Source organism: Chiloscyllium punctatum, chromosome 39, assembly GCF_047496795.1.
Source record: "Chiloscyllium punctatum isolate Juve2018m chromosome 39, sChiPun1.3, whole genome shotgun sequence".
NCBI lineage: Eukaryota > Metazoa > Chordata > Chondrichthyes > Orectolobiformes > Hemiscylliidae > Chiloscyllium > Chiloscyllium punctatum.
Window position 1 is genome coordinate 42825631 of NC_092777.1, and position 24717 is coordinate 42850347.

The 24717-nt window shown below is 39.0% G+C and overlaps 1 protein-coding gene across 8 annotated transcripts in view; it reads right to left on the reverse strand.

The window, feature by feature from the left end:
- Positions 1-24717, reverse strand: part of sdk2b (sidekick cell adhesion molecule 2b) — a 951812-nt gene that overhangs the window by 121513 nt on the left and 805582 nt on the right. For all 8 annotated transcript variants that reach the window (XM_072558555.1, XM_072558553.1, XM_072558550.1 and 5 more), the window contains 4 exons: positions 23434-23571; positions 22570-22731; positions 21507-21632; positions 3489-3653 (listed from right to left, as the gene is read on the reverse strand). In XM_072558555.1, the coding sequence (XP_072414656.1) occupies positions 3489-3653; positions 21507-21632; positions 22570-22731; positions 23434-23571 (591 nt within the window). The remainder of the gene's footprint in view (positions 1-3488; positions 3654-21506; positions 21633-22569; positions 22732-23433; positions 23572-24717) is intronic.

A 24717-nucleotide genomic window follows, 5' to 3' on the forward strand; every position in this document is an offset into this window, starting at 1 on the left:
TAATACAAGATTTCTTTTGTGGGAAGACATTACTATTTCAGAACAAACTGTGACATTTACCTGGTCATGCAGAGTTAGCATGTTTAAAATATGGACTCCAAAGCTAATAACCCAACATTTTAAGTACAATATAAAATCAAGTGAGAAGATTAAAACACAGTAAAATTAATCTCAGAGGCTCAGTTTCAAACTGCATAATTTAATCTGTGAGCCATGCTATATAACTACATAGAAAAATACGTTATGATATTATGCTATTAGCATGCTTTCTATCTGAATTTAAATCTAATAAAGAGCTTTTTTAATAACTCAATTGGTAAATGGATTTGTACAGAACTACATAAATTGGAAATTCCCACATACTATTGCTGCTTTGTGTATAGTTAGCTCTTCTCAGTCAGGATAGGCAATAAGGTTACACTTCCTCTCACGTCAGTGGGGCAGGGAGGGGAAAACCTATGGGATGTTTTTAATGCTGAGCATTATCAACTATTATGAAGGTGTGCATTCAAGGTAAGGCAAATAAAGGTAGGAGATGGCATAGTTACAATCCTAAATACCATAATAAGGCTTAGGTATCAAGTATGACTAGTTGGATGAGATCAGATATCAAAGGAATGTTCCTGTGGGATTTCTGGAATTTCCTCCGTGGGAGGATATGATTTTATATTTCTTGACGTAACCAATCATGTAATAAATATTAGTAATTATGCGTAAACATTGGCAAATAAGAGAATATAGGTTCCACTTAAAGCATCTGATGCCACTGAATAATGGGCCATGGTTTTCCCCTCACTCGAAGTAGCATGGAGGACAACTTAATGGGTGGGTTGGCACAAGGGAGGCACTTGACTCTTAAGCAATAATTTCTGGGTGAGAAGGTTCAAGGTCAACATGTCCAACCCACCACCAATTAGAGTCCTTGAGGTCAATTGGCATCTGTTAAGACCTTCAGGCCACTATTGGCTCAAATAACTGTATTCCTGACAATAGAAAAAGTGATAACCTTGCCAAGTGATACAATTGGGTGACATGACTATTGGGTTAGGGAGGGAGGAACCTCGATTTGTACCAATCCAGGGGCATTTGGCACTAATGTTGGGGGCAGGGGATTGGTTGCTGAAAACTATCCCCTGCCTTTGACTTTAGTCCAATCTTCTCATGGCTCCACCCTTTGGTTCTAGTCCCTGAACAAACGTCACTTACTATCCTGTTGCTCCTCAACATTGCTGTTCATCCACACATTAGTTCAAAAATGGAAAATTCCAAACTGAGAAGGTGTTTATAAGATTGTGAACATCTAACAATCCATGGTAATTACATGGAATGCTGAGTTACATGGATTAGAGGATAACTCAACTGAGTTAAATTTAAAGTTAACAAAACAGAAATAGCAAATGCTGAAAATATGACCAAAAGGGGTAAAAACTAAATTAACATGCCAGTCAGCTGAAGAGAAAAGGTTCAAAAAATGTGACCGAAGCAAAGGACAAGGAAAGGTGTTGTTAACCTGGTCTAATCAGGTAGTCCTGGCTGATAATTCCTGTGGGATTTCTGGAATTTCAAGGGAGTTGTCCTCCATGCTACTTCGAGTGAGGGGAAAACCATTGCCCATTATTCAGTGGCATCAGATGCTTTAAGTGGAACCTATATTCTCTTATTTGCCAATGTTTACGCATAATTACTAATATAATTACTAATATAATTACGCATAAGTACTAATAGTTGCATAATAGGTTGCTTGCAATGTACAATGATAGCAACTGTGTGGGTTCAATTCCCACACTGGCTGAGGGTACCATGATGGACTCTCCTTCTCAACTTCTCCCCTCACCTGAGCTGTGGTGACCCTGAGGATAAACCACTTTGAGTCATTTCTACCTAATGAGAGACCAACCCATGGTTCTCTGGAACTATGACAACTTTACCTTTTAGAATGTACCAGGTTAAAATGTGTAAAAAGAACAGGCAGAAATCTAAGAAACTAAGAACACTGACAGTAATTTTACAGAAAAGGTTACACAGACCTAAGATATTTGATCAACAAGGTCATAAGCAAATATGCAAAAGATTACAAGGTTCTTTGCCATTTAATGATAAGAAATAGGTTTCTGGAAATAATTCAAACAATTTAAGAATCTCATTACTTGGTTACAGTTGTAAATCTCTCAAGCAGCTACAGACATGTGCTGAAAATGTTTTGTTCTTGTGAGCAAAGGCCAACTGTTGCACAAAAGGGAGACCCAATTTTTCACGCCATCCCATAGACAAATTACTTGGCAAATTATTCAATGTATCCTCAAGTTGAACAGAGGGGAACAGCCAAGTAGAAGTCAAAGATGTGAAAACCATGAAATCAGATGCTTCAAATATTCAAAGCAGGCCACAAGGGCAAGCAGAGAAGTCAGAATCAGAATCATTTACAGGCAGAGAGATAAAATAGTAATCCCAGAGCTGGTATTGAAGCAGTCAGCTTAACTGAGCACGGGCCAAGCACAATTCAAAGCGATGTAACTGCATCAGTTTTTGGCAATGGAGGTTGCCTCAGCAGGAATGTGACACACCAGTACCCAGACACCAACCAACGATGAAGCGAAGAGTAAGTGATAATCTGGCCACAAAAACCATTTTGACAAATATGGGCCTTCTAAGTGATGCAACGATGCCCTTCTAAACCACCAATGAAATTACTTAATACAAAGGGTAAGAGGACCAAGTATAGGGATAGCCTGTTTCCAAGCATGTCATGGACTCTGTGGATAGTATTGGTATCCTTAGTTTGGTTGCAGATTCTTCAGGTATGTGTTGTCAGACTGAAAATAAGGTTTTACCCAGTGAAAAGAGAGAAAGAGAGCACATGCGAGAGAGAGACAGGAGAGAGATACATCACATTTTGTGATTCCATATATGGCCTATTGGAACATATCTTGTTACACCTCTGAGGTTAATTTGTGTCAGTAAATATTAACAGAAACAAACTGACAAAATGTTGTCAATCTGTAATGTTAAATTTCTTTCTCACTCCAAGCTAATTATTTCCTATTCATGTTACAGATTAATAACATTTGTGTAGATAGTGGTAAGCTGAGCTAAATCTAAACTATAAATGGACACAGACTCTACTTCTTTCTGGTGGTGCCTCACACAATATCTACTTAAATGATTGCATGTGAGTAACTGATGTCACTGAATACGACAAAGCATCTATGGAGACTCCAAATTCTTAGCGGTTAATTTGGGCAAAATCTGAGTCATAAATTCAGAGAACTTGCATGCAAGAACCAAAAGAAAAATTGCATAATTTAAAGATAATTCTATTAACATTGTGAGTGCACTGTGGCTTTCACCACAACTTACATCGAATTTATCTTCAAATGAGCAGAAACAACAGAAACTCCACCCAGGAAGTGACTCATATTTCTTGGCTTAGATCCAAATGAGCCTCTATGCAACAAATATTTACACAACCTAAGACAGAAATTCTGTACCTGAAACAGATGGCGAAGGGGAGCTGGGTGTTCCATATCCATAATCATTCACTGCAATCACTCGGAAATCATAGCTCACACCCTGTTTCAAGATATCCATGCCAAATGTGTATGAGGTTACTTCCTTTGGAACATCCTTAATTAGAATGTCCCACAATCCTTCATCTGGAAAATACAAGAGTAGTGTTGATATAAATATTTTCAATTTACTATGATTAAAGTTGATAATGTCAACCAGGCATATAAGATTATACTATTTTCCCAGTCCCCAAGCCACATTTTTACATATACATCTGTGTCAGCCAACCCACTTTTCAGCCACGCTATACTTGGATTACTAGATAGCCACATTTTTTCTCCCTACAAATGCATGTTTTACTTACTTGTGCCATATAATTAGGCATAACAAATGAGGTAGGTGAGACTAGGCTGTATTGCGAAGGTGCACAGAAGTTTAAGACATGCTCATTCTTTGGACTGAAAGTAAATAATGTTTCAAAATGGCAACCACCCCACCTCCTTTTCACTTTCATACTTGTTGAATAAGTATATCTTTTTCTCCACTCTTTGGAGAGATTTTAGAGGTTTCAAATCTCGACTTAAATGCAAACATCTCCATTATCTATTTAATTATTCTTCCAGGACATATTTATGAATAAGATAGCTAAATATTAAGCTAATGAGAAAAAGAGTCTCAGTTTTAGTTAGTTCTCACACTAACCAAAGAATTCGCTGATGGCTGTTAATGCTGGTGAAATTTTACCAAAAGCAGATTGATGGGCAAGGAATGGAAAGGAAGTTGGTATCCGCTTTCTTGGAGGGTAGAAATTACAGTTCATCATGAACATGTAGATTATGTGAATAATGCTGAGCAGGGGAATACCAATTCCTAGATCCGATGAACCTTATTAATCCATCCTCCTCATCTATCTCACGGTTTCTGGCAGGTCAACTAGTATAAAATCTGATTATCATACAGGTGCTCAACCTGATCTTATCAAATTCTTCTTTTGCTTTGAAGAAGGAAATGTATGGAATGTTAAATAGTCATAGAAAACAACTCCAATGTATCCTTTTGTTCACTTGTTAACACTGCTCGTTATAAAATGGAAACAAAGAATTATCACCTCACAGATCATTCAACACTTTTATGGAGCATTTAAAACTACTGAATAGCAGTTGATTGATACAGTAATAATGAGAACAAATCAGCCTAGTTGAACTTTGAAAACTGCAACAATAAACATTTACAAATTATGGTTCCATAGAAATAGATGTCCTAAATTTTGCAAAAGAAACAGAAAAGAAATTAGTGTCATTGGGCTAAATCTTTTTTTGTTGGTTGAGTTCGAATTGCATCATGTTTGTTGGAGAAATTGTTGCTGTGAGGCCCAGCAAGATTTCTCATAGAGTCTTAACAATGTGCTTCATTAACCTACCCTGTCCTCTATTTCCATCACCATCTTATTATGTATCGTTCCCAGAACAACTCACCACTTACCAGATCTCTGCCAATATACTCGAATCCCATGCATGGGCGCCATTTTTGAGAAATTAATGTGTGCCCGGTAAGCGTGAGCAATCTGGCGTTGTCTCTCACTGGCAGCATAATGGTACAGCAGCCACAAGGCTAGGCTGCCCCTGGCTAGTAAGGATGGCACTCTGTCACACAAGCAACACCTTTATCTCACTCTAGTCGCCATTTGGCCAACAGCCTACACACTTTATTTGCCCATGGAAAAGTCTTGTCTGACACCCTTTTTGAAGTGCCTGCTACTCTTTCCCCAGTGCCCAGTGGCACTTGTATCTTGTCACTATTCATTAGGGAAGCATCACATAAAGGCAAGCGTTTGGACAAGTCCAAATGTGGGCTTTTATTGACAGTCAGCAAAGGGAACAGAAAGGAAACAATTATAAGCTGCAGCCTCCAACCAAATTGACTTCAACAGTCCATTATCGTCTCCTGCAACCAGCTCCCACCTACCCAAACTGGATTTCAATTAGGTCCCAAAATAAAACAAAGAACTGCAAATGCCGGAGATCTGAAACACAAACAGAAACTGCTGAAGAAACTCAGCAGGCCTGGCAGCATCTATAGGAAGAAGGCAGAGTTAATGTTTTAAGTCTGGTGACTCTTTGAGTCATCAGGCTCAAAACTTTAACTCTGCTTTCTTTCCATATATGCCTTCCTCCAGCAATTTCATTTCTTGTTTCACTTAGGTCGTGTTTATTTTGTAGTGTCTGATGCAGCTAAACTCTGTCATGCACAAAGTAAGCTTTCTCCAGTTCAACGTCCTCATCCTCCTCAGATAATAGCTCCTGGTCATCCAGCTCATCAACATCTATCAGATCACCTGCTTCAATTGTGCAAAACACAGCACAACAACATATTGAACGCCCCTTTGAAGACACCAGTTCCTCCCACCTCACCCTTTCTCTCCCAGACTGCAGAACCAGATCTTCAGTAGCCCTATCACCTGCTCCACCATGGCCCTGATTGCAGCTTGTGTCAAACTACATTACATCCAAAAGGGAGAGCTTGCTACAGTCTGATATCTTCCCATCCAAAACCAATTTCAACTGTTCCAATTTCTATTGTCATAATTACATAACATTTGATGCAGTGATATTTCCCTTGTCCCGCAGTGCACTTGAAAGTTCCACAAACAATTCCAATCTGATTAGGAACTTAGATCTAGGTCTTGCTGTAGGACTATGATGTTGGTAGTTGAGGAAGTCACGATTTTGCTGTTAACTAGAGTCATGAATAATTAAATGCTATTTGGGAACAGTAAGAGTGGGAAGCTTGTTTCGTGCATTGCATCTTCATCGGTAGACATCAAAACTAAACAGAAGCACCTTGTAACACATGGATAATTCTCAAACAGCCATCTTGGCCAGTGATATGCAAAAAGAATGATTTACTTGTTATTTTGAAGGGGAGTGAGGCCAATTTTAGTAGCCGAGGCTGTGAGCCGCACAGACAAATTATTGACTACTGGAACATTGGGCAATACTACAATACTATTGTAACTTTACAGACTTTTCTTTTTCATTTCTGACCATAATTGACTGTGAAACAACTGTTGAAATTCAACATAGTGATGGCCGAATTATCTCAGGATATAGATGCATTAAAACCCAGAATGATGAAGTGGTAATTTTAAGGTAATCCACTTGGCTAGAAATTGACCAGGTTAGACTAATATTCATGGATTTTCCTGTTGCTTCAGCAATTAAAAGTTCAACAAAAAAAAGACTGATTTACAATCTGAATTGACGTCATCTCATGTGATGTTCGGCTAGATCTTGATTTACATCATTGTTGATGAATGTTGCACATGAAGTCAGTGTTGGAGGAATAGATGGAGATTGTATCCCTGTATTGTACATGTATATCCTGAATGCACTTCTCTTATGTTACTTAAACACAGATATCACTTGATGACAGAGACTTCATTATTTTGGTTTATACATGTTTCTCACGACCCCATGTGTGCAAACTCTGACCAGGACAAATTACACAGCTATTTCACGTGAATAGAATGTAAAGTCAAGCAGACCATAAAACAGATGCTCAATCCATCAGTTTACCACGAGGCAGATTTGTTTAAAATTACTCCAGGGTGAAGAACTCTTTATGCAACAGTTGTTGAGATGTAATGCATCATGGTCCAAATCCTACAGGTTTGAAGTCTCCAGCAAAATACCTTCCTATATTTGTCAATGACTTGTAAAGGAAGGCAACATTTCATTTTGATAGCTTGCATAATTTGTTCATTGCCTGCAAAAGGAAAACCTTTGACTCTGTGATCAGAGATCCTGGGGCGTCAACATTGCACAAAATGTTTTTTGCTTGCCCCAACAATTCAATCAAATTAAAAATGTTCTGTAAATGTCAGGATTTATTTTGCTCTGAGTGGTTTAAAAAATGGGAACTCGGTTGTAGAAAACTTATCAAAACAAATGCCCATTTCTTCTTCTGACATTGCCAAGGGTGAGTCTGCTTCTTTGCTCAATCATGCGTCCCATTGAAAACTGACCTCCATGTATCCCCTCAAAACATAAAAAAAACTAAGTTCAGATATTGACTGGACACTCGACTCTTGGATAATAGATTCTCACTTTTACCACAGTCTACTTGGTTGCCTCTTAGTGCTGCTCAAAGATATTCTGTTACTGTGCTTAGATGGATAATTGGAGTGCTTGATTACATTTCTGTCAGATGAAAATCCTTGGGACAAATGTGGCCTTTATCACAGGGCTTATGCATGGGAGGATTCTCAGGGTGATAAATGAAGGTGTGACCTAATCACAAATAGATTGCAACACTGGGATAGGGAATGTGGATACAGTTACAAAACAAGCTTCTTCCTGTAATGCAACAACAACTCTGGGAGACAAGACAATAGCCCTTACTGCCACAAACACCTTCTTGAACAGAGTGTGTACTGCACGTTGTGCAGTACCTTGGTCAATTTCAAGTTGCCTGCTTCCAATGTCACAGTTTCACCTTTCAATTTTATATCTTGAAGCTGCAACAGGTCTCTGATCCTTGTCCAGCACTTAGCTGCTTCTTCTATTTCCCTCATCTCCAGTAGCCATTCTGAGTTTAACTTCTGCCTTCACCACAAAACTACAAATCTGTTTGGATGGCACAATGGCTCAGTAGTTAGTACTGCTGCCTCACAGTGCCAAGGACCCGAGTTCAATTCCAATCTCGGGCAACTGTCTGTGTGGAGTTTGCACATTCTCGCCATGTCCAACTGGGTTTCCTCCAGCTGCTTCTGTTTCCTCTCATATTGCAACGATGTGCAGGTTAGGTGGATTGGCTATGCTAAATTGTCCATAGTGTCCAGGAATGCATACGTTTGGTGGATTAGCCATGGGGTTATACGGATGGGGACCGATAGAAGTACTGATACTATGAATCAGAAAGAAAAACCAAAACTGCTGGAAAAGCTCAGCAGGTCTGGCAGCATCCGTGAAGAGAAATCAGTTAATGTTTCAGGTCAGGGTTCTGAGGAAGGGGCAATTGACCCTGATTTCTCTCCACAGATGCTGCCAAACTTGCTGAGCTTTTCCAGTAATTTTGTTTTTGTTACAGAGATTGGATATGGGTGGGTCAGCCTGGACTTGTTGGTATCTATGATTCTTGTGTTGAAATTAGATCACTTCTATAAGTTCAGGCAGGCTGCAAGGGCTTGACAGGCTGAATGACCTACTCCCATTCGGAAACATAGAAAATAGGAGCAGGGAATAGGCCACTTGGCCTCTGAACCTGGCTGATCCTCAACTCAGTACTTTGTTCCTGTTATGCCCCACCCCTAAGGTTCTTTTAACCCTGAAAATTATATCTATCTCTGAGGTTCTATTCTATTTTACTTCCGATTGTAATTCTAGAATTTTGGGCTCATTTACTTATTTGATCCCCAGATAATTGCCATAATGAAAGAATAACTTTAGCCTTTGTGTGGAGGCATTTAAGTTTAGTTACAGGCACATTTGCGCAATCACAAAACAATTACTGTGGGTGATTGCTAAATATATTTTAATACAACCTGCAGTCAAATAGGAGAGTTTGAATACGTTTGGATTGAAACCAGACTGCAATATATGGTCAGGATCAGGAAAAGGCAATTGATGCTGACATAATGAAACTCTGGAGAAGATCAGCTGACATTAGATTTGTATGAACCTTGCAGAAAGACCTTTAGAGATTACAGTTGGTAGAATGGGTCTCTGCCAACGGTGAGCAAAAGGCAGCGAGCCACTCTGACTTAATGAGCAGAGACAAGGGTTGATGCCCTTGCACTCTGTAGAATACCAGCAGAAGTAAGAGCTGTAGGAGGGGCACTCAGACAGACTTGATAGAATGGCATTCTGGCAAATGCAGATAGATGTCAGAGTGTCCATATAGTACACTGGGAAGATATATCAACATTTTAAAGTCACACAGTAAAATTGGGGTGAGTCAAAATGGTAATCATAAATAAAAGGCAATTCCAAAAGACAAATTGAAAAGTTTTGACTTAATCGTATGTGGACGAAAGCATGTTGCAAAATGTATGAATTGACTTCCACACTATTAACAACAATTTACATTTATAAAGTATTGCTAACATTATGAAATGTTCCAAAATGCTTCATAAGTGCATTACGTCATGACCCAGGTGGAGAAGAGTGCACTGATAATCAAGCCTCACTATTCCATGAACTGTCGCAAATGGAGAGACGCTGGAGATCAGAGTCAAAGGTGTGGTGCTGGAATAGCACAGTTGGTCAGGCAGCATCCGAAGAGCAGGGGAGTCAATGTTTCGAGCATAAGCTCTTCATCATTCTGATAAAGAGCTTATGCTCAAAACATCAACTCTCCTGCTCCTTGGATGCTGTCTGACCAGCTGTGCTTTTGCAGCATCATATCACAAATATATAGATGACCAATCATATCACTAAAATGGTTAATCTGCCTGACTTTAACTGCTGTAGAAGACAAAAGAAACCATCACCAAATTTCATCATTGAGCAAGGAAACAAAACTTACTATGAACAAACTTGTCCTTTAACAAGTGGAAGAACAGATTATTAATTAACGTTATGCAAACCTAAACTCTACCCCCTTTAAATCTAAACATTTGTACATTCATTCATGAATCGGACAGACAAGACAGACGATTCTGCAGAAATATCATTGTGAAAAACACAGGCAAAAAGAAATAATTTTCAAGATCAAGAGTCCAAACCACAAGGGTGGAAAAAGATAATTTTCTCATAGTTCTTTTAGTTTTTAGCATGTTGTTCTTGACAGCAGCAGGTCCTTACTTCAGAAGCTGGAGAGTTAGGCTTGGGTCTTGGCTTGTTTGAAGTTCTCCTTTCCAGAGTGTTTGAGTGCTGGTTTTCTTTTTGACTCCTCGAGGGAGATTGAGTGAACTGCTTTGCCTTGCAGGCTTTTTGGAAGTCTGAATGCTACAACTCCCTCAGTTCTGTGACTTCAAACAAAACCAAAGCTTCTGCTAAGCAATCTTTCCACCCCAAGGCACCTGGTGCCAGCTTGACTCGCAAAAGTATCAAATCCAATTTGTCCACAAGCTCCATGACCTTGTATGAGCAATCATCACAAATTTCCACTTTCAATCTTCGAGTTCAAAACAGGCACTTGTGCATTCTCTTCAACACAGCAGTATTCAAATTTCAGTGTTCCAATTTATTTTCCAAATGAAGTATATGTATTCTTTACAATTAGTTTAAATAATGTATGCCACCAAGATATATGAGCAGATGTAAAATTAGATAAGCAAAAGCTTTTGAAAAGATATTACTTCTCCTGGTGAAGGGGCAGCACTTCAGAAAGCTTGTGATTTCTAATAAACCCATTGGACCATAATCTGGAGTTATCTGACTTTTGACCTTGTCCACCCCAGTCCAACACTGGTACCTTCACAACATTGTATCTTTCAAGATTCATGTCCCAATCCACGCCATCCAGTAGTCATGTCTCTGTAATGCTTTCAGATTGCACTTGTTTACTTATGCACTCAGATTCTTCTGTTTTGTTTTCAATACTACATACTTTCAGATACAGTGCTTTTAGTATTATACTTTTGCTGTCTTTGTAAAGTGTTATTTTATCTGTTGATCTACACGATCATGAAGGTATCGACTCATACTTTCTATCCCATCCTGACAGTCATTTCCCAGGATAGATCGAGTGAATCCTTAGAAGAGTATAAAGGAAGTAGGAGTAAGAGGGAAATCAGGAGGGCAAAAAGGGGACAGGAGATAGCTTTGGCAAATAGAATTAAGGAGAATCCAAAGGGTTTTTACAAATACATTAAGGACAAAAAGGGTAACTAGGGAGAGAATAGGACCCCTCAAAGATCAGCAAGGGAGCCTTTGTGTGGAGCCGCAGAAAATGGGGGAGATACTAAATGAGTATTTTGCATCAGTATTTACTGTGGAAAAGGATATGGAAGATATAGACTGTAGGGAAATAGATGGTGACATCTTGCAAAATGTCCAGATTACAGAGGAGGAAGTGCTGGATGTTTTGAAATGGGTAAAGTGGATAAATCCTCAGGACCTGATCAGGTGTACCCTAGAAATCTGTGGGAAGCTAGAGAAGTGATTGCTGGGCCTCTTGCTGAGATATTTGTATCATCGATAGTCACAGGTGTGGTGCCGGAAGACTGGAGGTTGGCAAATGTGGTGCCATTGTTTAAGAAGGGTGGTAAGGACAAGCCAGGGAACTATAGACCAGTGAGTCTGACCTCGGTGCTGGGCAAGTTGTTGGAGGGATCCTGAGGGACAGGATGTACGTGTATTTGAAAAGGCAAAGACTGACGAGGGATAATCAACATTGCTTTGTGCATGGGAAATCATGTCTCACAAACTTGATTGAAGTTTTTGAAGAAGTAATAAAGAGGATTGATGAGGGCAGAGGAGTAGATGTGATCTATATGGACTTTAGTAAAGCGCTCGACAAGGTTCCCCATGGGAGACTGATTAGCAAGGTTAGATCTCATGGAATACAGGGAGAATTAGCCATTTGGATACAGAACTGGCTCAAAGGTAGAAGACAGAGGATGGTGGTGGAGGGTTTGTTTTCAGATCTGAAGCCTGTGACCAGTCGAATGCCACAAGGATCGGTGCTGAGCCCTCTACTTTTTGTCATTTACATAAATGATTTGGATGCGAGCATAAGAGGTACAGTTAGTAAGTTTGCAGATGACCCCAAAATTGGAGGTGTCGTGGACAGTGAAGGGGGTTACCTCAGATTATAACAGGATCTTGACCAGATGGGCCAGTGGGCTGAGAAGTGGCAGATGGAGTTTAATTTAGATAAATGCAAGATGCTGCATTTTGGGAAAACAAATCTTAGCAGGATTTATACACTTAACGGTAAGGTCCTAGGGAGTGTTGCTGAACAGAGACCTTGGAGTGCAGGTTCATATCTCCTTGAAAGTGGAGTCGCAGTTAGATAGGATAGTGGAGAAGGTGTTTGGTATGCTTTCCTTTATTGGTCAGAGTATTGAGTACAGGAGTTGGGAGTTCATGTTGCGGCTGTACAGGACATTGGTTAGGCCACTGTTGGAATATTGTGTGCAATTCTGGTCTCCTTCCTCTCGGAAAGATGTTGTTAAACTTGAAAGGGTTCAGAAAAGATTTACAAGGATGTTGCCAGGGTTGGAGGATTTGAGCTATAGGGAGAGGCTGAACAGGCTGGGGCTGTTTTCCCTGGAGTGTCGGAGGCTGAGGGGGTGACCTTATAGAGGTTTACAAAATTATGAGGGGCATGGATAGGATAAATAGACAAAGTCTTTTCCCTGGGGTCAGGGAGTCCAGAACTAGAGGGCATAGGTTTAGGGTGAGAGGGGAAAGATATAAAAGCGACCTAAGGGGCAACTTTTTCACGCAGAGGGTGGTACGTGTATGGAATGAGCTGCCAGAGGATGTGGTGGAGGCTGGTACAATTCCAACATTTAAGAGGCATTTAGATGGAGAAATGAATAGGAAGGATTTGGAGGGATATGGGCAGGGTGCTGGCATGTGGGACTAGATTGGTTTGGGATATCCGGTCGACATGGACGGGTTGGACCGAACGGTCTGTTTCCATGCTGTACATCTCTATGACTCTACATTAATATCTTTCTCTTTGGTATTGATTCTTATTTCATTTACCACAGCTTCACAAATTTGATTCCATCCCCACAATTTAATTGGAAATCCTCTTTACTTCCCTAGCTGTGTAGTCAGTAAGAAAAGTGGTCCAAGAATGGTTCAGGTGGAGACTGTTCCATTGATACAGATCCCACTTTCCTCAGACTAGTGCTTCTGCCTCCAAACTGGAACCCACTTCTCCCATACCAGTCTTTGCTCCAAATATGAATCTCTCTGATCTGCGTTTCTGTATACCAAATTGCAAGTGGCTCAGATAATAATTCAGAGATTCTTTGAAATGTAGAGAATGGTATGGTGTGACTGTTATGTTGTGTGCTATTAATGTTAGTAGGTGAACAGTTGATTTCAAGATGTTTAGCTTTGCAGGTTAGCTGAAGGATCTTTGTCATGTTTACTTTTAACTACAGTTTTGTTAAGTTTCTGGCTTCCAGCAAAGAGATAGACTTCCTTTTTTATTACCTGCAGCATATGGATGACTCAGTGTTTTCTCAACACATACAGAGCAGTTGTGAAACTGCTTTTTAACCACTATTCTTACGTGTTCTTAAAAGGGGCAAAACACAAACACGTTTCGTGCACAGAGTGCTCTTTTGTTTTCCAACGTATTCACACTCAGAGATAAATCCCAGACGATTAATGCTCAACTTATCGTGCTTTGCTCTTTCATCCCCATCCATGAAGATACCTTGACACCCATCAGGTTTTACTTTCCAGGCATTCCCTTGAGGTTGAGGATAGTTCACACAGGCCTTCCAGTCATTGAATGACATTGCTCAGAATTTGCATTCTCATCATTTTTTTTAAGCTTTGGAAATATATGTAATGAAATGTACACTATCTATGTAGGGTTATGGATTCTGAATATGTTCTGTTGTCATGACAAAAAGGCATTAAAGAGAAGTGAAGTGAGTTGTAAGTACAGCACTTGTCTGTCAATTTACTTTGGTTTGCACAAATGGCATAATGTCCTTAGCAGGTACATTACTTGTAAGATCTCATAAGAACAAGGACTTGCACATTAATTGTCTATTAAATTCACCAAAGTCCAGTAACTAAGAGTCTGAGTACCTTTTTTGAAATCAACCAAATAGTTATTAATGCAATATCAGTCAATTACCTGGCTCACACTAGGAATAATTTGAAGCATCCTGCATATAACCAATCAAATGATTTTAAAATGTCAAAATTATAATTTTCAGACTTTTTCTAACTTAGTTTTTGTATCTTTTATATTTTTCTCTCTTAATACAACTTGCTTTCTTTCTGTTCCTAATTTAACTCCAATTTATTATCTCTCTCTATTGTTTCTCGGCTTCTTTCTTGTTAAGGAGATACATCGTTGATTAATGTTGCAGATGCCCTGTTTCCCGAGCAGTTGTGTCATCAAGTCACATTTCCAGCAAACCACGATACTAATGTGTCTTTTTAAGCCATAGGGTGCAAAATCAAGACTAAAGGGAAAACCTTGATGCCCCACTCTATCAACACCAGATAATAATTAATACAGATCTCACTGACAGTAGGATAAAACCAATTTGGTATAACCCAAGAACAAGAAAGGCCACCTCTTTCAAAAATGTCTCTTTTTACAAGCTGGAGAAAGTGAGGACTGCAGATGCTGGAGGTCAGAGTCAAGAGTGCGTTGCTGGAAAAGCACTATAGGTCAGGCAGCATTTGAGGAGCAGGGGAATGTTGCAAGTGCCCTTCATCAGGAAAATGGTGATTCTCCTAGTCTTTCTACAATATGTCTAACTTTCTAAAGTTCTGACTTTATCATACTGTTCTTTTGGCATTGTTTATGACAGCTGTGAGCCTAAGACCATATGGCAAGCAAAAAATCAGTCTCACACAGGTAATCTGATATCTCATTAATGAGGTTTATGCCATTGATGGAACATTCAATATTTTGGCCTTTGCTTCAAAGATATTAACCCTAAGCCGTTATCTGGGATTAATGTTGAGGCGAGCTCACACTGCAACTACTTAATGCTGCTTGGAGAGTATATAGCGCCAACCTAATATTTCCTGTAACAGATTAATATGGAAGTTGCAAACAATTCAGTGATTTATAACTCAGAGAGCTCAATGGGTAGCTGTGCAGCCTCACTTTGCCTACTCCAGTGTTCTCTTCTGCTTTCCTCGTCACTGATCCTTGCTAAAAGGGTATCATTCCCTGAAATAAATAGTTATTCCTCATATCTGAGGGTAGATAATGAGTGATGACTGTTGAATAAACTTGGTGTAGCTGAAAGCTACTGTGGGAGGGGGAGACAATGTGGTGACTATCAAAACCAAAAATGAGTTGGTTGGTATGGATCAGGGTGCCAAATAGGAAACAAATAAACTTACACACAACTATACATCATCTTGATAAAGTGGCATGGTAAGCTTTGCTTCTGTTAGTTCACAACAACATTTTGGATTCATCGAGAACATGAAAGCTAGTTACCCCATTCCAAATTCAAATGGCAAATGATAGATGAATTACTTTTCATACCAAATTTCTAGTACATCTGCACAAAGTAACTCATGTATATATTGTTTTCTACAGCTTGCCAGTTCACCAGTTTCCTATCGACTGTTCCCACATGACATTGCAGTTTACTGGCTGGCATGGTTTCAAGGAGTGGAACTCAAAGCCCTTTTGATTCATGTCAGCATTACATCAACAGGAAAGGATCACAGTTTCCCAATTTGCATCTTATTTGTGACTTTCAGCAAACAATCAGGCAAATGAAAGGTTTCTTCCTAAACAGCTGTCACAATTGCTCTGATATCAAGGTGTTATTTGGAGCACTATGTTGCAACTATGTGGAATTCCCGACGCAGCTGACTTCCTGGAAATTGCCTGAGAAATTGAATTATTTCCTTGCATCTGGAACCCTCTGATAAAGCCCATTAATGTCAGAGAATTCAGAGGGTTCTGAATCAGTGAAGCAAAATAGTTATTCAGGAAATGTTACAGGATTAAAATCTGACTACAGTTAGTGAGTAACTGTTAAATTGGCTCCCTGACTCACCACCGACCACCTTCAACAATATCCCCTTGACCTTACGACCCAACAGCCATGCTGGACCTGACCCCCTCAGCCCAGATAGATCCTGCTAGACCTGATCCACCCATCATTCACCCCCCCCCCCCAACCCTGGCTCTGCAGGTCCCGACCTCTGCCCAATACTCCACCACCACAGCACTTTATGCTAGACTGACATAAATCCCACCCCTCATTCTGCCAAGCTGCCGATCCCTAGACCTGACTCTTCACCCACTTACCAGGCACCCTATCACCTCACCCACCTAGCAAGACCATGACTCAGCACTTAACTTTCATATCTATCCCTACTATGAGCTCTCAAAGTGGCTGGTTGTGCTGTTGGGATTTTTAATTCACAGAATACAGTACAGTGAATGCTGTAAAAGGGAGCCTGGTTTCAATAAAAGTGATCTTCATTGCTCAGTTGATAACAAGAGGCCCCTATGCAAGAATTTCCAGTGGAGCAGTTGTCTAAAGGTAGGAAGCTAATTTTTCATCTGGTCAGGGTTAGAAATAGAATTTTCAAAACTAATTGGAAAATCTGGGCCAATTGTCTTTATTTTGAGGATCACAACCATGTCAGCTCCCTTTACCACAGAAAGCTGAACCTCAGATTATAACCCTGGAGATCAAGGTCATCATCTAGAGTCATGGCTTATAACACGTCTGTGCTTTCCAAAGGCAACAGCTGACAAGCACAGCAATGATTTATGTTCAACTACTAATTACAGAGCATATCATCGGCAGTTTGATGACAGGTTTCAAACAGATCATTCGGGAGGTGTTCAGCAATCATGACACACATGACACAATTTTACACTTTAAACAAGCTTGAAGGATCCAGAGATGAACACCATTCTGCTATGATCCAAGGCAGTAGCAAAAGAGACAACAGCCTTGGGGTAAAGATGAGAATACATTGTTAACCTTTTAAATGCACGTGAAGTCCTGTATAACCCAGGCATCCTGTATAACAGATTTAAATTTAATGTAATAATATTTTCTGGTACTGAAGTAAAATGTTAACACACAATATTCCAAACTCGAATGGATTTGATGGCAAATCCATGTACAAAGCAATTGCATACCATGTGGGCAATTACTTTTCAGGTCATGAGGGAAGGAACAAGTTCCTTAATGTGACTAGAGAAGACTACATGTGTCTGGCATATTTGATAGTGCCTTCATCAAAGCTGTAGCTGATTTGCTTGATTACATTTTTCCTATGTTGAGTTCCATATATTAGTTGGGATGGCCACATTTGTTACCACATCTATTCTGCTCTCGTTTTGGAGCCAGTGTTATTACACACCAAACTACATCACACCCTTCTTCCTGATATCATATAAAACTGTTTGCACATTAGTGGATCTTGATGCTGTAGGGTTTTTTTTTGCATTTTAGTTGCCAAAACTCAGTAGTGGAGTATCTCTGCCAACCTTTAGATACTGCAGGAATAGTCTTGTTCTTTATCCAACTTGAAAGCTCCTCATGTCTGCAACTTCCCGAAGCATACCATCAATATTTAAAATGGAATCACCATAGAAACTGCTAAAATATTTAACCCATGAGTCATAGCAGATTATTTGATTTTTGGAAACTCACATCCAAAACCAATCTCATCTCAAACCAAGTTGACACGAATACTAATGTCTTTACTCAGAGTGTATTGGGGCGTGGAATGCACTCTCTGCAACAGTAGTAGACTCGCCAAGTTTAAGGGCATTTAAATGGTAATTGGATAAATATATGGATGAAAATAGAATAATGAAGAATAGATAGGTTTCAAATTGGTTCCACAGGTTGGCGCAACATTGATGGCTGAAAGGCATGTACTGCACTGTCATGTTCTATGTTCACTGGTGATTGGAGTTGAAATCCTGTTTGATTATTTTCTTAGCAGCCCATTGTTAATGAGGTTAAAACTGATACACATATTTCTGCTCTGGCTAAAATTGAGTAATTCTGGGCCAGTATAAACCAAGGTTCTTCTTGTTTTTTCACCATCAGTTTCACAAGAAACAGGGCCTTTATTGGCTCAGTTATCAGCCAGAGCACATAAAGCTAGTGCATGTTTAACTAGAACAGATTTAAATTTAATGTAATAATATTTTCTGGTACTGAAGTAAAATGTTAACACACAATATTCCAAAACAAATTGTCTTTCAGCAACCCTGATGCATGTTACAAGTTCAAATCCAGAGAGAAATATGTGAATGATGTAGAATTCTATTCTCCCTTCCTACCCCAGAGACACTCAGGCCAAATAAAAACACCAACCTTTGCATAACTTGGGGTCAACTAAGTCAGCATGCATTTAAATCTAGGAAATTCAAATCCCTTTGCTTTAGTGTCATTCCAAGGGATGTGGGTCCCCTTTAAACTGTCAAGAAGCTAGAGCAGCATTTAGTTAAAGAAACCTATCATTTCATAATATCTACCAACCATGATGATATAAATCAAATTAAGCTTTCATGCACAATAAAGTGAAGGTTCAGCAGTTTTGAATGAATTGAAAACTAGAACATGTTTCAACAGCAGTCATAGGCAATAGGACACAGTTCATTGGCTTCTCTACAAGTTAACATATTACAGTTCTTGAAAATCACTTTTCAATTTCATAATTCACAGGTGCTCACTAAAATGCCTTAAATATCACTTGTTCATTCAAAATGTTATATTTATTTGGCATGATCATTGTTTGATTCTACCCTCATGAAGCTTTCAACGTCCACCTCACCTTCTAGTCACAAGATCATGTCTGACTTGATCAGCCAACTCTTAACACAAATATGTGACCAGGATTTGAACAGATTTTTTGAGGCCTTTGGGGAATAGGAAGTCACTAATGTGATCTGAGGGGATGCATGAGGAGCATTTGGAAACTGGTGAAGGTGCAGATGAAAAGGTGATAAATTCTTCAGGTGGATTAAGACACACTATGGAGACTCCTTGCCATCTACAAAGATAAACATAAAGGCTTTGGCCTTATGAATCTGCCAAGTCATCATCTGGAAGTGGTGCTCAGTTTCCTGAGACTTTGAAATTGCAGCTGCTAACCCTTGAATTTCAAAAGCAGAGTCACAATGAAGTTCATAGTCACAGTATCATAGTTAAGATTCAACCTGCCATCTTGTGCCGAGTTGGTTATTAGCCCACCCTTCAGATTATGTCTGTTAAAATCAGAAATGGGTGAGTTGGAGATGTGAAACAAACCTTACAGACCTTATCCATCCACCAATCATGGTTTTTTCAGACAATTACATACAACCTGGTCATTCATATTATGCAACCAGCTCTTTATTAAGCCCGGCTATATGCAATATTTGTGCAGTAACATCTAACAGACTTGAACTTCACAAGTACCATAAACAAGAACCTCAAAGAATAACTGGAATTCACACACGCAAACCAGGTGCATCCTGGTGTTATGTCCAAATTTAAAAATAGCAAAACCTTTTGGTAAATCAGCAGCAACCAATTTACTTACAGTAATATGGAGTATATACAGTATTTACCCAAGTGGCGTTAACAGGAAAAAGACGCTTCAAATCCTCTGACTTTTATTATTTTAAATTAAAACTAACATTTACAAGTAACTTGCACTGAACATAAATAAGGAGAACTAAGTATGCAGCTGCTGGAAATCTGAATTATAAACAGAAGTAACTGGAAATACTCAGCAAGCAAGGCAACATCTGTGGAGGAAGATATCAAGTCAATGCTTCAGAACAACAATCTGCGCTCGTTCTGATGATGGGTTAGTTCCCTCTATTTCTCTTTGCACAGATGCCACCAGATGTGCTGAACATTTCCAAAACTTATCCTGGTTCTGCCGGAGCAGCTTCCTTCTTCTTCTCTTGCAGTCTCGTTTTTCTATACCCCTTGCAGGCTCTCTAGTGAATGGAGGAGTGTCTTCTCTAATTCTGTCTCTCATGTACAAAGAAGATATGCTCTGACTAGTCATTCCCTGTGATTGATTTTTTTCTGGGCAACTGGGGGCAAATCCACCCTCCACCCTTGTGTATTTTTAGTGGTATGATGCACTCACACTACCTCTGGGGCATAAGACAGTCATGTGAGTAGGGCCAAGCCTAGGATCGCCTGAAGCAGCTCAGTGATTCCATTTGTATTACTCTTTCAGACCTTGGTCTCACCTCTCAAGGGTGCACTCATCACCCATGGTTTCCTTCACTAGTCCCATAGATTGAGGGACGATCTATGCAGACACTTCGACAGAGTCTTCCCTTGTCCTTACTTGCACCTCCATGACAAGAACCTCCACTAAGACAATCCCAGCCACACGCAGACACAGAGAAGCAGCCTCCATCTCATTTGAGGCCACAAGGAGAATACTGTACAGGAATGGGTGAGACAGAAAGCCAACCTGTCAACTATGGCATAGCTCAGTTCATTTGGGTGACATTCATTTGCGATTGTGTAAACTATTTTTTTTTTATTGAATTCAAAAAGTCAATGTTGAAGATTACAGTGAGTAAACCAACTCTTTTACTGTGATGTTCCTTTTCAAATCAATGGGAGTTTTAAATTGCCTTTTAAATATTCTGAAAACTAAACTAGCTGAGTTCTGACTGGCTGTTTATAAAACATCACAAATGAAAAAGAGGGAGGTTTGATTTGAGTTATTGTATTGGATTTTTTGAAGACATACCCAGTTATAGAATTGATTGTAAGATTAGCTTCAAGATATAGACTGTTTCCATGTCCAGTTACTTTGTCATCATTACACATTTTACTTTATGCTTTGAAAAATCTTTTCAGTGTTTGCTTTTGATTGTATTAAACAGAACATGAAAAGTGCTATTAAGATAGTGAAGGCGGTTATTCAATACAGCTAAAAAAACTGCAAAATGGATGGTGGAGACATTCTTGGAAAATCTAAGCAAAATAAACACTCCAAAACAAATGATGATTTGGTTTCCACAACATTGTCAACTGTTTGTAGGTATTAGTAGCATTTCTGCAGCAAATCACCTTGCACTTAAAACTGTAACAGATCAAATTCAGATTTGTACAGCATTTGTAATAAATGATCCTCAAATTGTACACTTATTTAATTATCTTTACAGTGACTAAATGATCAAATATAAGTTGACTGTAAATAAAGAAACATTCTGGACTCTGGATAGAAAGAAAGTGATGTATTTTGCAAGCATGTATTTATCATGTATGTCATCATTCTTAAACTTCACATAATTTCCCAAATGGCCAGTTCCAGGTCTTTGTCATTCCATAGGGGTGGATGGATGAAGGAAACAATCATCAACTGAATCAAACATCTCACCTGATGGCCTTGCCTCAATGACATATCGGCTAATTGGTGCCTTGCCAGCATCTCCACTGGACCAATGAATCGTAATGGCTGATCCATACCTGTAGATCAATGGCTCACCTGGAGGACCAGGAGCACCTTGAGGGAAGGTAAAACATATCCAATCAGTCGAAACAGCATGTGACACTGCCTTTCACAAGAAATACCAAAATACTTGCAGTCAAATTTTTTTCAAACTGTAGTCATTATTAAAATGGAGGAAAAAACTCCAGCCAAGTTACACTCATAAAGAGTCTCAAAAATAGGAATAAGGTAAATAATTAGTCAACTTTACTTTGTGAGGTATTGGCTGGGTGATAAAGATTGGCTAGCATTCCAGGAGAATTCCACTACCAAAGGTTCACTAAGACTCAGATCACTTTCTATTTTAGAAAAAAGTTAATATTTGGAGAAGAATTGCAATCCCTGGCTCCTTTCTAAATGATACACTGCTTCCCTTCCATTTCTCATATTAATTTCTAATACAATGTAGGAAGGTCATGAAATTCTTTGTCACAAAATCATTTAACCAGCAGCCTGAGTCACTTCTTCCCTCCTCTCTTCATATGCTGGCTTCAAATCACATATTTCAATATCCTTGTTCCTTTTCACAAATCCATTTGATAGGATTGTGAGGTTATAGGCAGCAGATATTCTTTGTCACCAGAACAAAGGGAACGTACAGGACCAGCACTACAAACTGCTTTTTAAAAACAATGTTGGAAAGTAGAGCTATTCTAAACAAAAAAAGGCAGATATTTTCATATAAAATGTTAAAAAGAGACATGATTTATATGGAGACTGAACTATTCTCCAACCCTGACAGACTTTTCTGGGAAACAGAATTCTCAAACAACACAATATTATAGCTTTATCTCTTGGTCTTGGGATCCATGTGGAAATTTAAACTCCTGATCATAACCCACTCTGGCAGCACTTGAAGTTATTTTGGGTCAATATTATAAATATTTGCAACTCAAAACAATTCCAATGGGTTAGAATATGATTTGGAGAATAAAAAACGAAATGGAGATACCTTCTCCAGGTCCAGTGGTAATATTTGCCTCAACTTCTGGTCCATACGTGTATGTTTTTGCTTTTATTCGATAAGTGTAAGTCACACCATCTGACAGGTCTTTAATTTTCATCCATCGAGGAGTATTTCCCTTCACATCCACAGTTACAATCTTACTGACTCCTGTACAATGACAGAATTACTGAATCAGCCAGTTTGCAATATACAAGGGCAATATACATCTAATTGCACAGATTAATTATGGGAAAAAGGCAAACAAGTACAAGTATTCACTTCGAAATTAGAAATCAGTAAAACTGAATACAGTCACGTTCCTTAATTTTTTTTTCTCACTCTTCTGCCAAGTTCTTTCTCTTCTTCTGACTATGCACGCCCTGCTGTGGAATATTTACATATACACGGGTGCCCAATTGAATTTTTTGGCAGTTGACAACTACTCTTGATTAAATGTCATATGGCTTGTGAGGAGTCCAAATTAATCACAGCATTCAGGCTGAGAGCAAAAATAAATAACAGCAAGTTTTTGTTACTTACTATATTTGTTTCCTTCTTTCAATTTTCTCTTCTTTCTCATTATTGTGTTTATTATTGGGGCACTTTGAAATTGTTTTCTGCCTTTGTTCATACTGCTATTTATTTTATTTCTGTTATTTATTTCATAGCAGAATCATTGCTGGTAAACTTACTATTCTGCAGATAATTAACTGAATAATACAAAATGGACATAAAAGGGAGATTGTAAAAATTAGGAAACTTTAATTGATTACATTTCTCAATGAGGTGTATTCCTTCTGCTGTTTGTCAACCTTCTGCACATGGTACGATAATCGTTTTTAAGGACAGATTTACAAACTATATGTTTACCATCAACAGGTGTGCAAGGCTCATAAACTAGTCGATATCCTTCAATTATTCCATTTGGATATTTTGGGGCTCCCCAGGATACATTCACAGAGGTTGTTGTAAGTTCACTGAATCGGATGTAACTTGGAGCGCTTGGAGCTGTTCATGGAAAAATAGCATTGTTAATCAGTCACACTTATCTGTAATCTCTAATCATACAATGAGGAGAGTGGATGCATGATAAGTGAGTTCTTTTAAGATTGCACTATTAGTAAAGATATTTTAGTATTTAATATTTCCTATTCACATCATAATTTCACATGCCTTGTGAGGAGTCCAAACTAAACAAAGCATTCAGGCTAAAAGTAAGAAAGCGATGTTGAGAAGAAACAGACAGAAGCTAAAAAATGGAGCAAAATTGAGAATGTGTGTTGTGCCTCTGTATGTATTTATATTTTTAAAGAAATTACATCCAAACAGAGTTTCTGCCAAACATTCTATTGTCAGGCTTTTGTTTCATACTTCTGTCAACCTTTCTCGTTGTACACTCTTAAGTCCAAATTCATTATGGAAATTGCACTTGCAAAGATATCATGCCAAAAATACAAAGACTACTCAGTGAATCTCAGTTTTCTCCCTCACGCTGTGTTCCCAGCCAGTACAGGAAAATACACTGAAGCTTCATTTTGCAGTTCTTCTTTGAAAACCCATGCAGACACGGGGAGAACTTGCAAACTCCACACAGACAGAAGTTGCATCCAAGACCAGAAAGTGCATCCGTACTATTTCCAAACAATGTGATTATCAATGTACAAATCCTTCCAACATACACCATTGTTAGGAGTAGGAAGATTCCTGATCAGCTATGATGATCAGAAGAAAGATGGAGTCTCTATCATCACTACCCTGTCTTTTTTCGACAGCTTGTACATTACAGTGTGTGTTGCCACAACAATGCAGCCTCGCTGAATGATCTATAACACACTACATTCTGTTTCAATTATCTTCTACACTTTGCTTCCACTTCACCTGGAGATTACATATGGTCTTATCCACTAATCCGCATTATATTTTCTGATATATATCCAGTGGTAAAAATGGGAGAAATGTGATAAGGAGGGAAGGGGTGGAGAAGGAAGGGGGAGAGGCAGAGAGCAGGGTATAGGGGAGGTGGAAAAAAAGTTAATAAAATGGGAAGCAAAAGGAAGGGCAGAGATGGGGAAAGGGAAAAATAGGTGAGAGTTGGTGAAAGGAGGGAAGTGTTGGAGTAAGGTAGCTGATTAGGAGCAGGATTGACTTGACAAA